Consider the following 16,875-nt stretch of genomic DNA (forward strand, 5'->3'; position numbering starts at 1 on the left):
AGTGTTGGAGGTGGGGCCTTGTGGGAGGTGATTAGATCACGGGGGTGGATGAATGGATTACTCATGAATGGTTTAGCACAATCTCCCTTGGTACTGTCCTCAGGACACTGAGTTCTCCTGACATCTGGCCATTTAAAAAGTGTGCATCACCTCCCCCCTCTCTCACTGCTCTGGCCATGTGACGTGCTGGCTCCCACTTTGCCCTCCACCACGATTGTAACTTTCCTGAGGCTTCCCCAAAAGCTGAGAAGATGCTAGTATCATGCTTCCTGTACAGCCTATGGAACCATGAGCCAATTAAACCTCTTCTCTTTATAAGTTAGCCATTCTCAGGTATTTCTTTACAGCAATGGGAGAACAGCCTAATACAAATACCAGTTTTGGTAAAAATAGTGGTAGATCATTATAGCAATGGCCTCCCGGGAATCCTGTTTCCTGGCATCCTTGGGACCTGGAACCTTGGAACCTTGCATCCTTGGGCTTGGACACATCACAAAGTTTTGGGTGGTTTGTTATGGAGCAATAGACAATTCACACATTATCTTATAGCATATACAGTAGTCCTCCCTATTTGTGGTTTTGCTTTCCATGATTTCAGTTAGCCATGGTCAACTGTGGTCTGGCAATAGGTAAGTACAGCATATTTTGAGAGAGAGAGAGAGATCACATTCATGTAAGATTTATACAGTATATTGTTATAATTGTTCAATTTTATTATTATTTTTGTAAATCTCTTACTATGCCTAATTTATAAATTAAACTTTATCATAGATACATATATGCAGGAAAAAACATAGTACATATAGGGTTCAGTGCTATTTGTGATTTCAGGTATCCACTGGGGGCCTTGGTACATATCCCCCTCGGATAAGGGGGACTCCTGTACCAAAATACGTTCCAGATAGTTTGAGTTAAACATAAAATTAATATGAAATAGAACTAGTAAAAAATAAATATTAGAAATGTGTAGCCCTCAGATGTTTGCATTGCTAGTTCTTTCTCATCATTCAGGTCTCAGATTTCACACTACCTTTGCAGAGAGAAAGTGTTCACTGACCACCCCACTGAAGTAGTGTCTCCCTCTCCCTTCAGTTTCTGTCATCTTACCTTATTTGTATCATCATAATTTATTGTGTTCATTTTTCTTTTTTCTTATTGTCTGCTTTCCTTACTGGAATGTAAGATTTGTGAGAGCAAGAACCTCCTACGTATTTCCAGCTACAATATCCTGGTACGTTATGTCAACTAAGGAAAAAAAACAGGCTTTTAAATAATTAAAGTTAATTTTATTCAGAAGTCTGACTGAGTATTGCAACCTGGGAGAATCTTTCAGAGAGTTTGTTATATTGCTCCAAAACATTATTTCACCCCATAGCTTAAACATAGGTGGTGGTTGCTCTGCATGTGTTAAGAAGTTACATTAAATGTGCTCAGAAATTATATTAATGATATGGTTTGGCTGTGTCCCCACTCAAATCTCATCTTGAATTGTAGCTCCCATAATCCCAGTGTGTCAATGGTAGGACCTGGTGGGAGGTAATTTAATCATGGGGACAGGTTTTTCCCATTAGTCTCAAGATAGTGAATAAATCTCACAAAATCTGATGGTTTCATAAAGGGCAGTTCCTCCACACATGCTCTCTTGCCTGCTGTCATGTAAGATGTGCCTTTGCGCCTCCTTTGCTTCTGCCACGATTGTAAGGCCTCCCCAGCCAAGTGGAACTGTGAGTCCATTAAATCTCTTTTTCTTTATAAATTACCCAGTCTTGGGTATTTCTTCATAGCGATATGAAAATGGACTAATACAGTAAATTGGTACTGAGATAGTGGGGTCCTGCTATAAAGTTAACAGAAAATGTTGAAGTAACTTTGGAACTGGGTAACAGGCAGAGGTTGGAAGAGTTTGGAGGGCTCAGAAGAAGACAGGAAAATGTGGGAAACTCTGGAATTTCCTAGAGACTTGGAGGGCTCAGAAGACAGAAAGACGTAGGAAAGTTTGGAACTTCGTGGAGACTTGTTGAGTGGCTTTGACCAAAATGCTAATAGTGACATGGACAAAGAAGTCCAGGCTGAGGTGGTCTCAGATGGAGATGAGGAACTTGGGAAATGGAGTAAAGGTCATTCTTATTATGCTTTAGCAAAGAGACTGGTGGCATTTTGCCCCTGCCCTAGATATCTGTGGAACTTTGAATTTTAGAGAGATGGTTTAGGGTACCTGACAGAATAAATTTCTAAGTGGCAAAGCGTTCAAGAGGAAGCAGAGCATAAAAGGAAAACTTGCAGCCTGATGACATGTTAGGAAAGAAAAACCCATTTGGTGGGGAGAAATTCAAGCCTGCTGCAGAAATTTGCATAAGTAACAAGAAGCCAAATGTTAATCACCATGACAATGGGAAAAATGTCTCCAGGGTATGTAAGAGGTCTTCCTGGAAGTCCCTCCCATCACAAGCCAGGAGGCCAAGGAGGAAAAATGGGTTTTGTGGGCTGGGCCCAGGGCCTTGCTGCTTTGTGCACTCTCAGGCTGCTCACATGTTGGGCCTGTGGGTGCACAGAAGTTAAGAATTGAGGTTTGGGAACCCTGCCTAGATTTCAGAGGATGTATGGAAACACCGGGATGTTCAGGCAGAGGTGTGCTGCAGGGGCAGGGCCCTCATGCAGGACCTCTGCTAAGACAATGCAGAAGGGAAATGTCGGGTGGGATCCCCCACACAGAGTCCCTACTGGGGCAGTGCCTAGTGGAGCTGTGAGAAGAGGGCCACCATCCTCCAGACCCCAGGATGGTAGATTCACCAACAGCTTGCAGCGTGTGTCTGGGAAAGCCAGAGACACTCAATGTCAGCCTGTTAAAGCAGCTGGGAAAGAGGCTGTATCTTGCAAAGCCACAGGGTCAGAGCTGCCCAAGACCATGGCAACCTACCTCTTGTATCAATGTGAACTGGATGTGAGACATGGAGTTAAAAGAGATCATTTTGGAGTTTTAAGATTTGACTGCCCTGCTGGATTTTGGGCTTGCATGGGCCCTGTAGTCCCTGTGTTTTGGCCTATTTCTCCCATTTGGAATGGGTGTATTTACCCAATGCTTGTACCCTCATGGTATTTAGGAAGTAACTAACTTGCTTATGGTTTTACAAGCTCATAGGCAGAAGGGACTTGCCTTGTCTCAGAGGAGACTTTGGATTGTAGACTTTTGAGTTAATGCTGACATGAGTTAAGACTTTGGGGGAACTGTTGGTAAGGCATGATTGGTTTTGAAATGTGAGGACATGAGATTTTGGAGGGGCTGGGGTGGAATGATATGGTTTGGCTACATCCCTCCCCAAATTTCATCTTGAATTGTAGCTCCCATAATCCCCGAGTATCAAGGGAGGGACCTGGTGGTAAGTAATTTAATTAAGGGGCTGGTTACCCTCAGCTGTTGTCATGGTATTGAGTCTCATGAGCTCTGATGGATTTATTTATTCATTTTTATTTCATTTTTTTTTTTTTTTGGACACAAAGTCTGGCTCTGTTGCCCAGGCTGGAGTGCAGTAGCATGCTCTTGGCTCACTGCAACCTCCGCCTCCCAGGTTCAAGTGATTCTCCTGCCTCAGCCTCCCTAGTAGCTGGTATTACAGGCGTGTGCCCCCACACCAAGCTAATTTTGAAATATGGGGTTTCACCATGTTGGCCAGGCTGGTTTTGAATGCCTGACCTCAGATGATCCACCTGCCTTGGACTCCCAAAGTGCTAGGATTACAGGTGTGAGCCACTGTGCCTGGCCTCTGATGGTTTTATAGAAGGTAGTTCCTCTGCACATGCTCTCTTGCCTGCTGCCATGTAAGATGTGCCTTTGCTCCTCCTTTGTCTTCTACCATGATTGTGAGGCTTTCCCAGCCATGTGGAACTGTGAGTCCATTAAGCCTTTTTCTTTATAAACTACGCAGTCTTGGGTATTTCTTCATAGCAGTATGAAAATGGGTTAATACAAATAAAGTCTCATCAAAGTGTGGGTATGAAGTTACATCTGGTCATGAATTTGAGGCATAATCATTAATCCTGTCAGACATTATCTTACGTACAGGAACAGGCAAAGGCTAGGATCACTGAACTTACCTTTTGTAAAAATTCAGTGATTCAGGCAAGAGATGTGAGAACCTGTTCCCTATCCTGCTCATGGTCTTCAAGGCATTCCAAGTCTGCTAACAGTCAATGAGTCAGGTGCTTTGTGAAACATTGCTGGCAAAAGAGTAGAATGAGCAAATGGCTTCTCATCTTTGCTACTTTGTTTCATAATCATCAGCATCCAATACATATCTGTGGAATTAATGAATAAATGGAAGATATTCTGGCAGTGTATTCACTTTCTAGGAAAACCTAAATTTGACTACATAGCATGAAACCTCTCACAAAGTGCAATAGCAAAAGAAACAAATAAAAGGAAAAGAAAGACAAGAGAATGGGAAAAGCAATAGCATAAAATATGGCAAAGGCTAATGTTACTTATTTATAAATATATTATTCAAATTCATATGTAAAACATAAATATGTAAACAAAGAATTTACATCAGAGGACACAGAGATAGTTTAGAAACACAAGAAAAACATCAGATCTTGATAGTAACCAAAGAATTACAAATATATAACCTAGGGGTAACATTTCATACCAAAGAATTTAAAGGAAAAAAAAGTATGATTTGGTGTTGGGTTGTGTATTCTGATAGCGCTGTAAGTTTGTTCATTTTGGAAAGCAACATCATTTATAGTTATTAAAATGTTTTTGAATATTTTGACCCCAGATTCCTATTTCAGGAAAATTATACAAAGTAATTCAACAGATTTAAAAAGCCAAAGCACAAAAGATACTCTTTACAATATTATTTTCATAGTAAAACTTAAAAACTTCGCATTGTGCAGTAGAGGGACAATTACTTTGGCTGAGGCATCAATAATGGATGGAATTTTATCTCACCATTAAATGTTAAAATTGTGAGGATTATGAAGCAGCATGGAAACGTTTGTCGTACTCGATGAAATGCAGAACTTAAAACTGAATGCACATAACAAAGAGAATGGTGGACCATACATATACATGAGCTGTGTCTCTTCCTGATAGGCTTTAGTTCTATAATTACGGAAGATACTCAAGAAACAAAAACTTAACTAGTTTCCCATGTTCATCCTTTCACCATGTAAGAGACCCCAAGCCTCTGAATTGCAGCGCCCACCCACATTTTCCATTTATAGTTTATCCAATTTATCATCTTTTTGTGCCAGAATGCTTGTTCTTCCTACCATATCCAGCTTCATATTTTCAAAGAATTGGCAGCACTCTGCAAAAAAAAAAAAAGAAATAAGGGAATAGAGAAATAACTTTTAAAGCTTAAGGAGTCATGGGTTTTTAATCCGCTCACCTTTCAAATTTTTTTCTTAAACGTTATACCTATTTTACAACCTCCAAACTGAAAATGCAGTTAAGGTCGATATCGTTGGTCTACCTTGTCCCAGCTGCTCCGGACTCTGGAGCTCCGCAAAAGGGCGGAGTCCTAAAGCCGGTCTAGAGGCCGCCTGGAAGAGGCGCGGATGGCGTCGCAAAAACCCGCTGGGCTACTTTACGGCACTGCCTCCGCCCCTTCAGGTGCGGGAAGTCTGAAGCCGGCAAACATGGCGGTCACTTACTGCTTCAGCCGGCCTGCGACTGCGTTGGTAGCGGTGTTGCTCTTGTCCTTTGGCAGCGTGGCCGCTAGTCATATCGAGGTAAGAGTCAGGCTTATTTGACCACAGAGCCCCGGGAGGCCGGCTGTGTCGTGGCTGTGCGCTCTCCAGCAGATGTCCGATACACAGCAGCTGAGGGAAGCCTCCTGGAGTCAATCAGCCCCTGACCCAGGCTGGGTTTGAGGAGGGTGTCACTGGGCACGGGTTAGGACAGTGTTGGTCTGTTTCAGCGTTTTGAAAGGATGAATTAAAAGAATCAAACGCTCAGAGACAGAGGAGGACCTGATCCTTTGCTCCTACATGTGTGCGGTTCTTAGCAGGTGAAATATGAGCAAGAGGCTGGTGAAATGTCAGTGTGCAGCAACTACTTTCCTACTACGCAACTGCAGCCCTCTGTTTTGATAGGAGTCAGACAGAATTGGAGAGGTGAGAGCAATTTTAAGAATTCAGATCATAGAATTTAGTGATAATTAGAACATGGGATAAAGAGAAGTGTTTATTATGACTCTCAAGTTTCTGGCTTAGGAGCAACAAGTCTGGGTTAAGAAATGGAGGAGAAAAGGGGTGCTTAGTTTTATCCTGGGCTCTCCCAGCGTCCTATTTTTAAACGTGGACACAAGACATTCTGGTGCTCTATAATGCTTTTACTATCCACCGTAGTCTTATGATTCCTCAGTCCAGGTCTACAATCTAGATGTCTGGTATCTTTTTTCAGGCCTGCATATCCAGCTGACTAAGAAGCCGGGATAGTCAGGAGACATTTGAAAATCTGTGTCCAAAGTTTTATCTTCTGCTTAGCCTACCTACTCTTAAGAAGACACTGAAAAACTAAGCACCTCTTTTGTCCCTCGTTTCTCCACCCAGATATGCTGCTCCTAAGCTAGAAACCTGAGAGTCTTAATATCTTTATCCCATATTTTAATTATCACTAAATTCTGTGATCTGAATTCTTAAAATTGCCCTCACCTCTCCACTTCCACTGACTTAATTCAGGCTGTGATCACTTCTTGTCTAAACTCTTGCGATTACTTTATCTTGTTTTCCATAGGCCTCCATACTCCCTCACTTCAGTGCTAGATTCGTCTCCACGAAATGTTAAGCCTGATCAGGTTATTCTTCTGATGAAGTCTGTTAAATATTTCTCCATTACATACAGAATAAAGTCTAAACGTTATGACCTGGTTCTTGCCTACTTTTCTAGTGTTCCTTCCGTTTTGGAACCTCTTCTCCCCACCACCTGGGCACCTTGAGTTTAGACCAGTGGACTCCAAACTTTTTGAATACACACCCTATCAGTTAAAAAAATATATTGAGCATGAACTTCATATATATTTATGAATTACTGTTAATTTATATGTTCGATATTTATATAGCATATTTTTTAGAGAACATAAATATGAGTAAATAGAAGTTCTATTTCCTTCCTTTGTTCTGATTTTGACTACTTCATCTTGGATACTATTACTGTTTTTTGTAGTTACATAATTGCTGTGCTTTTTCACATTATGATATTTTATACATCCTGTTTCCTCTGTTCATTTGCTAGGATACAGTGAAGTCATAACCTCTGTAGAAACTTTCCCTATCTCGTACCTTTGCCTTTACTTTTGTAATTTGTACACTTGATACAGCACTCATTTACTATAACCCTGTATACTTTGTACTATGATTCCATCATCTCTCACTTAGATATAGGAGCAACAGTTCCCTAAATGTTTTTCCTTGAGTCATTATTTTTTCCTTTCAATCTGTTCTCCAAATTGAAGCCAGAGTAACTTTTAAAAATGCAATTCCGATCATGTCACCCAGGCACCTTAATGTTGCTCAAAAGATCACCTTAATGTTGCTCTAAACTCTTCACCATGACCCACAAACAAAAGCCTGCATATTTTTTGGGCCCTGACTACACTTCCAATTTTTTCTCTTTCTCTTTCAAACTTCTAGTTAGGTTTTCTTTCAGTTTCTCAAAAGCTTTAAGCTGCTTCTCACATTAGAGCTGTCTCCCCTCTGTCTGGAATTGTATTTCCTCTTTTCTTCATCTTTTGGATTTTAACCCAACAGTCACTTCTTTAGGAAAACTTTGCTGATCAGGTCAGGTCCCTCCGTTGTACTCTTCTTATATTGTATGTCTTTCCTGATCTGTTAAATGTATATCTATCCAATATCCAGTATCCAAATAGATAGTAACCTATTTGAAGGCAGTACTATGGCTATTTTTGCCCAGCATTGTATTTGGAGCACTCAGGGCAGTGACTGGCATGTTACCCAATGAGTGTGATGAATTAATGAATGTTACATTGTAGTGTAAGTGTTTGCATGCTCCTCTTTATTGAACTCTGGATTCTTGAGAGAAAGCAGCATGCTTTTAGTGATTTTGTATCACTGTATATCAGTGGTACTCTTGATATCTGGGTGATATGGAAATTTAAAAATTTAAATTTCTGTGCCTGACTTATCTGGCACATAATAGGTGCTCCATTTAACTGTATGTAGAATGAATAACTTTATAATGACTGTATTGTCTAGACAACCACAAAAAAGTTTTGCCATCTAAATTTTTTCACTAAGGTCTGAAAAGAAGTAAGAACTTTGGAGGTGGAAGGCACATTAGAGACATGAGGATAGTCAAGTCTAAAGAGCTAAATGACTTACCCCAATTTCACAGCCAGTTGTGAGATAGGACCTGCATTTTAGCTTAGGTCTTTGAATTCCCAAATCAATGCTTAACCACTGTAGCACATTGCTTTCTTTAACATCCAGGCAGCTATTGAGTTTAGAGGTGGAAAAATACACACACACACACACACACACACACGCCGTACACACTCTTTTTGTTCAGGTTATTATTCTATATTTATCATGTCAGTAATTTATCAGAAACAACGCTTAACAATAGAAAACCCATTATAGTTTCATTTAATGTGAAATACTGTGTTATTGCCTTGCTAAATTAAGTGTATTTTATCCTAGCCATAGTAATTTCAGAGATCACAGTTTTTTTCCATCTCTGTTGATAGTTAACATAAGATTTAACTTGCATTACTGCAGCAAATCATATTCTGATGAAAATTGATATTCTTGAGGGTTACATGTCTGTACACTCTAAAATCTGTTAATGGTATTTCACAAATCTCCAGAAACAGATACTTTACTTTCTGACCAATGTTGTATTCTCTTTAAGTGATGCCTCTCTTTTTATAATATATATTTTAATTGGCACAATAATTGTACATATTTATGGGGGATAGTGTGATATTTTGAGGCATGTATTCAATATGAAATGATCAGAGTAATTAGCATATCTGTCATCTCAAACCTTTATCATTTCTTTGTGTTGATAATATTCGAAATGTTAGAAAACAGTTCTAGCTATTTGAGAAAATATAATAAATTATTGTTTACTATAGTTACGCTAAAGTGCTATAGAAGGCTAGAACTTATTCCTGCTATCTGTAATTTTGTATCTGTTAACTAATGTCTCTCTGTACTCCCCCTGGCACTTTCATATTCTTCCCAGCCTCTAGTAACCACTGTTCTCTATTTCCATGAGATCAAGTTTTTAAAAATTTCCATATCTGGGTGATACGGAAATTAAAAAATTTAAATTTCTGTGCCTGACTTATTTCACTTAATGTAATTTCCTCCAGGCTCATCCATGTACCTGTTTATGATAGGATTTTATTCTTTTTATGGATGGATAATATTCCATTTTATATATTTGCATGTGCACGCGTGCGCGCGTGCACACACACACACATACATTTGCTTTATCCGTTCGTCTATTGATTGACACTTAGGTTGATGCTATATCTTGGCTATTGTGAATAGTGTTGCAATAAATACGGAGTGTAGATATCTCTGGCCTACTGGTTTCCTTTCCTTTGAATATATGCCCGGTAGTGGAATTGTTGGATCATATGGTAGTTCTATTTGTATTGTTTTGAGGAACCTCCATACTGTTCACCATAGTGGCTGTACTAATTTACATTCCCACCAGCAGTGTATAAGAATTCCTTTTTGTCTACATCATAGCTAGCATTTGTTATTTTTTGTCTTTTTGATAATAGCCCCTAAGATGATATCTCATCATGGTTTTGGTTTGCATTTCCTTGGTGATTAGTGATATTGAGCATTTTTTCATACACTTGTGGGCCATTTGTATGTCTTTTGAGAAATATCTATTCAGATCCTTTGCTTATTTTTAATTGGATTATTATTATTGTTATTATTTTTTGTGTTAACATAGGTTTGAGTTCCTTGCATATTTTGGATGTAAATCCCTTATTGGATGAATAGTTTGCAAATATTTCAGGATTGCTTTTCATTTCTGTGAAGAATATCATTGGTATTTTGATAGAGATTGCATTGAACTGTAGATCACTTTAGGTGATATGATCATTTTAACAATACAATATTTATTCTTCCAATTCATGAGCATGGAAGCATTTTCATCTTTTTGTGTTCTCTTCATTTTCTCTCATCAATATTTTGTAGTTTTCATTGTAGAGATTTTCACTTCTTGGTTAAATTTATTCCTAGGTGTTTAATTTTCTGTAGTTACTGTAAATGGGATTGCCTTCCTGATTTTTCTTCAACTAGTTCATTATTGGTATATAGAAACACCACTGATTTTTGTCTGTTGATTTTGTATCCTGCAAATTTACTGAATTAGCCTATCAGTTCTAAGCGATTTTTTTGTGGAGTGTTTAGATTTTTCTATATATAAGATCATGTTGTTTGCGAACAAGGACAGTTTGACTTCCTCCTTTTCAATTGGGATGCCTTTTATTTCTTTCTCTTGTTTAATTGCTCTGGCTAGAACTTCCAGCTGTATGTTGAATAAGAGTGGTGAGAGTGGGTATCCTTGTCTTGTTCTAGTTCTTACAGGGAAAGATTTCAACTTTTCCCTGTTCAGTATGATGTTGGCTGATAGATGGCCTTTTTGTGTTTAGGTGTGTTCCTTCTATACCCACTTTGTTGAGAGTTTTTATTGTGAGGGGATGTTGAATTTTATCAAATGCTCTTTCTGTGTCTACTGAGACAGTCATATGTTTTTTGTCCTTCGTTTTGTTGATGTGATACGTCATGTTTATTGATTTGCAATTAATACTACTCGATCGTGGTATATTATGTTTTTGTTGTGCTGTTGGATTCAGTTTGACTGTATTTTGTTGAAGATTTTCGCATCTATGTTCATCACAGGTATTGGCCTGTAGTTTCCTTTTTTTATTGTATGTTTGTTTTCTGGTTTTGTTATCAGGGTAATGCTGGCCTCATAAAACGAATTGGGAAGAATTAATTCTTTAATTTTTTTGGGATAGTTTGAGAAGAATTGGTGTTAGTTCTTTAAAAGTTTGGTAGAATTCGGCAGTGAAACCATCCCGTTCTGGGCTTTTCTTCGTTGAGGGACTTTTATTACTGCTTCAAGCTCATTACTTAGTCTCAGTCCGTTCAGGTTTCTCTTTCTTCCTGGTTCAGTCTTGGTAGCTTGTATGTGTTCAGGAATTTATCCATTTCTTCTAGGTTTTCCAATGTATTGTGTATAGTTGTTTATAATAGTCTCTAGTGATTCTTTGTACTTCAGTCTCTAGTGCTTCTTTGTACTATCCATTTGTAATATGGATATATTTTGTTTCTGAATATATTTATTTGGGTCTTCTCTCTTTTTTTCTTAGTTTGGCTAAAGGTTTGTTGATATTGTTTTTGTTTTTTGTTTTTAAAAAGCCAGCTTTTGCTTCATTGACTTTTTTGTATTTTCAGATCTCTTTTGTTTATTTCTGCTCTGATCTGTATTATTTCTTTTCTTATTTTGTGTTTGGTCTGTTCTTCTGTAGTAACTTGAGATGTGTTATTAGGTTACATCTTTGTACTTTTTGATGTAGGCGATTATTGCAATAAACCTACCTTTTAGTACTGTTTTGCCATATCTCTTAGGTTTTGGTGTGTTGTGTTTCTATTTTCATGTATTAAAGGAAAATTTTAATTTCCTTATTAATTTCTTCCTTGACCCATTGGTTGTTCAGGAGCATGTTGTTTAATTTCCATATATTTGAACATCTTCTAAAATTTGTTGTGTTAATTGATTTCTAGTGCTTTTCTATTGTAGTCAGAAGATATTTTTGATATAATTTTGATTTTTAAAAATTCATTGAGGCTTGTTTTGCGGCTTACCATGTGGTCAGTCTATCCTGGAGAATGTTCCACATGCTGATGAGAAGAATGTGTCATCTGCCATTGTTGGAAGAAATGTTCTGTAAATGTCGTCTGTTAGTTCTGTTTACCTGTAATCCCAGCACTTTGGGAGGCTTAGGTGGGCAGATCACTTGAGGTCAGGAGTTTGAGACCAGCCTGGCCAACATGGTGAAACCCTGTCTCTACCAAAAATACAAAAATTAGCCGGGTGTGGTGATGCACACCTGTAGTCCCAGCTCCTCGGGAGGCTGAGGCAGGAGAATCGCTTGAATTTAGGAGGTGGAAGTTGCAGTGAGGCAAGATTGTGCTACTGCACTCCAGCCTGGGTGACAGAGTGAGACTCCATCTCAAAAATAAAATAAATTCAGTGTTTCTGTGTTGATTTTCTGTCCAGATGATCTGTCCAATGGAGAGTGGAGTGCTGAAGTCCCCACCTAGTATTGTATTGTGATCTCTTCTCTCCCTTTAGATCTAATAGTATTTGCTTTATACATCTGGGTGCTACAGTGTTGGGTGCATACATATTTATAATTGTATGCTCTCTTGCTGAATTGATTCCTTTATCATTGTATTGACCTTTGTCTCTTTTTTATAGTTTTTGACTTAAAGTCTGTTTTATCTGATCTAAGTACAGCTACTCCTGCTCCCTTTTGTTTTCCATTTGTGTGGAATGTCCTTTTTCATTCATTCACTTTGTCTATGCATGTTTATAGGTGAAGTGAGTTTCTTGTAGGCAGCATATATAATACTTGGGTCTTTACACTTGGTGTGTGCACTTGTGCACACAGGTACAGATATGTGTACAAGTGGAAGTTTAAATTTATTCTCCGTGAAATTTTCTTGTTAGCTCAAAATTAAAAAGCTGTTAATGTTTTTCAGGCTATTAGTATGTTCCAGTCACTATTCCTACATTCTCTGCATCAGATAATATTATTACTGTTTTATAGATGGAGATTTGGAGGCACAGAAAAGTTAAGGAACTTTCCTGTTTATATACCTAGTAAGTAATAGAGCCCAGATTTGAACCTAGGCATTCTGACAGGTCTAGTAATTAATGTTTGGGAGCTGATCTGAGGTCATTATGGCTTGTATTCACTATTATTTTAATATATATCAAAATCATGTTCATTAGGTGTCAGGATGGTGTTAGAAAATTTTAGGGTCTTGAGATGACAAATATAATTCTTACTTTAATAGATTGGTGAAATGGCCCCTGGCAGAATGCTAGAGGATGTGCTAAGTCAGCTGTATTGATGAGTTCAAATAAAGTACCTAGAACATAGTAAGAATGGATACTGAATGAAATTTTAACAGGAAGCATATTAACTTATGTGTAGAATGAAGACATGAAATAAGTCATTCACAATTATAAGACTGAATGGGAAATTAGAAGCATATGAAGAAGACTTGTCTGTGTTTGAGATAAAATGTTTAAAAGCAATCAGGCCCCTCTCTCTTTCAATTATACCCCCCAGAAAAAAAAAAAAAGAAAAAAGAAACCTCAGCAATCTTTATGGGTGTTGTAGCACATTTGTCTGATCTTTAATTTTTAATATTGTGACCAATATTAAAGAATTAGTTGACATAATTGCAGAGATTTTAGAGAATCAACTGAGATGACTATTAAATGATTAAAGGATTAAAAAGATGTCTGTGAGAAGTTCAAAGAGTGATAATTTTGTTTTTGTTGAGGATGTAGGGAGATTATATCGCACAAGCAATTCATGAAGATAAAATTGTGTGGCATTACTAAAAGTGAAATATTAATTTTTGGTTAAATTCCTGGCATATGCATTTTTACCTTGCCTTCTCACTGTAGAGAGTGATCACTTTAATAGAGTAATTATCAGAGTACAACCTAAAAGGAGATTTTGAAAGTTACAACTTTATAGTACAACCTTTATGTAATACCTTCTTACCATATTCTGAACCTATGAACCATGTGATTTCAGTTTTCCATAGGAGACTCTTGATTTGTTCAACGACAGTAAAGGCATTTGGACCGTGGATTCATTCATTCACAAAATATTTATTAAAAACCTACTATATGCCAAACTTACTTGGAATACATCATTGAATATAACTGATGAAAACCCCTGCCCTACTGAGGCTTACATTGTTTTGGGGAAAGACAGATGATTAGTAATACACATAATAAATAAGTTAATTATATATATAAAATGTAAGAAGATGATAAACGCAGTGGAAAAAATAAATCATAGTAAGAAAAATGGTGGGGTGAGGTTGCAGTTTTAAATAATAGCTTTGTTAAATGTTGAACAAGCAAATTGTATGTTCTTAATTGAGCATACATTTCACTTTCTTAATAATTCTCAGGGTATGGGAAATAGAAAGATATGAGTTATATAGTATACTTTCATTTGAGTAATGCTAAATAATATTTTAAAGCAGAAACTCTTGCACATAAATCTTACAGTTCTCTAAAAGAGTGCTGTGATGTAGGATTGGCATTGCTTTCATTTTGCACATGAGGAAACTGAGTCTTCAGGAAGGTTAAGTATCTTAATCAAGGTTACTGTGTTTAATTGGTGTCTAAGCCAAGACTGAAACCCATTTCTCCAGATTTCCAGTTCAGGACATTTGCCCTTACAGTATCTTAAGCTGTAAGCTCTTTTGATTCTTTATGTAGTCCATAATGTGAAATACTGGAATCTTCATAAACTTACATAAGATGATTGTTATTACAACTATAAAAACTACATGGGTCTTAATTGTCCATTATCAGTCTTTATTCTGAGAAATTGTGGCTTTTTCTTCTATTTGTTTTGCTTTATTTAGGATCAAGCAGAACAATTATTTAGAAGTGGCCATACAAACAACTGGGCTGTTCTGGTAAGTATACTGTAAAAGTATACCTTTCTGTTCACATTAGATATATATCTGAGAAATTTGTGCGAATCGTATTTTTGAAAATAAAATTTATTTTTGTACATTTTATATCAGAAATTCTTTATTTTGATTTGGCTGTATTTTAAATTGACCACATCAACTATAATATTCTAGTAATATTCTTTGTCCTCTGTCAAGTGGTGATCTGAAAATAAATTTAAGAATAAATTAGGAATTCTATTGTTAAAGGAAGCATTTTATAAAAGGTAGAAATATTTTACTGCTGGAAACTACTAATTGCATCTCTTATCTGTAGTATTAGTTTATAGATACTCTCTACTTATGCTTTTTAAAATTTTCTCAGTTGTTTTTTCTGCTTATAAAAATAATAAATGACCACCGTAGAAGTTCAAATTACACAGAAAAGTTTAAAGAAGGCAGACTAATTTTGTTATGTGAATTTCACCTCAATTAAAGAAGACAGGGAAAATGGCTTCAAGTCCCACATCCCAGAGTTAATATTTTGGTGAGCATTGTTCAAGCCCTTTCCCTCTTCATATATAAGTATACAGATGTATAGATATATGATTTTATATAATTAGGATCATATTATACCTGCTATTTTGCAACCCTTTAGCATATCTTAGGGATCTTTTCCTGCCAGTAGGTATGGAGATAATTTTTTCTAAAAGCTGTATTTTCTTCCATTTTATGAATGTACTGTAACCTCCAGTTTATGGGCATTTAGAGTCTAAATTTTTCATTACTGTAAACAGGACTGTGTTGAACGTTCTTATACACATAACTGTGACTTGACTGATTTCCTCTTTAGAATAAATTCCTAAGTATAAGAATGTGAAGTCATGGAGCATGATTGCCTCCAGAAAGGCTGTGGCTCTTTTTCTAAATCCAAGTTAGCTATGTATTCTTAACTTTTTTATATAATTTTTATCTTAACGTTTTGACTGCTGGTCAACAAATTAAATTTTGTTTTAATTTGCATTGTTTTGATTTTTAGTAAGGCCTGCTTATTGGCCTTTTTTTTTCTTCTGCCTTTTGCCCAACCTTAGTGTGAATTACAATCTTTAATTTTTCTGGATTTATAAATTTGTAGTTTTAATTCTCCAAATAGAATTCACATAATCAAATTTGTTTTTCCTATGCTTGGAAAATATTTGAATAATAGTTTCACTACTGGAGTTTCATTTAATGGCATTTATATCATTAGGAAATATAATGTTTGACTTAATGAAAAAACATGTACAAGGGTTGGACTGGAAGAATAGGTTCAAAGAGGCAGGAAAGGAAGCTGATTTTGTGAAAAAGGGAGCAGGGAATGTACAGCATCTCAAAGCTAGTAATGCATGTTGGAAAAGGAAGAAAACTGGGGATTATAAATGGTAAGAATATAGTGGGAATATAAAGGAGATGGGTAGAGGAATGCAACTTAAAGTGCAGAATAAACATGCAAAACTGTAATTAACTTATTGACGCCAAATGAATGTTTGAGGCTTTGTAAATTTATTGAGAATCATTTGATAAAAACATGAATGGGGGGGCGGAGCAAGATGGCCGAATAGGAACAGCTCCAGTCTCCAACTCCCAGCGCGAGCGACACAGAAGACCGGTGATTTCTGCATTTTCAACTGGGTACTGGGGTCATCTCACTAGGGAGTGCCGGACAATCGGTGCTGGTCAGTTGCTGCAGCCCTACCAGCGAGAGCTGAAGCAGGGCAAGGCATCGCCTCTCCTGGGAAGCGCAAGGGGAAGGGAATCCCTTTTCCTAGCCAGGGGAACTGAGACACACAACACCTGGAAAACCGGGTAACTCCCACCCCAATACTGCGCTTTAAGCAAACGGGCACGCCAGGAGAATATACCCCACACCTGGCCGGGAGAGTCCCACGCCCACGGATCCTCCCTCATTGCTACCACAGCAGTCTGCGATCTAACGGCAAGGCAGCAGCGAGGCTGGGGGAGGGGCGCCCACTATTGCTGAGGCTTAAGTAGGTAAACAAAGCCGCTGGGAAGCTCGAACTGGGTGGAGCTCACAGCAGCTCAAGGAAGCCTGCCTGTCTCTGTAGTCTCCACCTCTGGGGACAGCGCACAGCTGAAGACCAACAGGGGAAGTAGCAGAAACCT

The 16,875-nt window shown here is 37.7% G+C and overlaps 1 protein-coding gene across 2 annotated transcripts in view; it reads left to right on the forward strand.

Moving 5' to 3' along the window:
• Positions 1-5,597: 5,597 nt before the first annotated feature.
• PIGK (phosphatidylinositol glycan anchor biosynthesis class K) overlaps positions 5,598-16,875 on the forward strand; it is a 143,097-nt gene continuing 131,819 nt past the window's right edge. For both annotated transcript variants that reach the window (XM_017877406.1, XM_017877405.1), the window contains exons 1-2: positions 5,598-5,733; positions 14,683-14,736. In XM_017877406.1, coding sequence (XP_017732895.1) covers positions 5,641-5,733; positions 14,683-14,736 — 147 coding nt within the window. In that variant the 5' untranslated portion in view covers positions 5,598-5,640. The remainder of the gene's footprint in view (positions 5,734-14,682; positions 14,737-16,875) is intronic.

This window comes from Rhinopithecus bieti, unplaced genomic scaffold (assembly GCF_001698545.2).
Source record: "Rhinopithecus bieti isolate Rb0 unplaced genomic scaffold, ASM169854v2 scaffold_10654, whole genome shotgun sequence".
Lineage (NCBI taxonomy): Eukaryota > Metazoa > Chordata > Mammalia > Primates > Cercopithecidae > Rhinopithecus > Rhinopithecus bieti.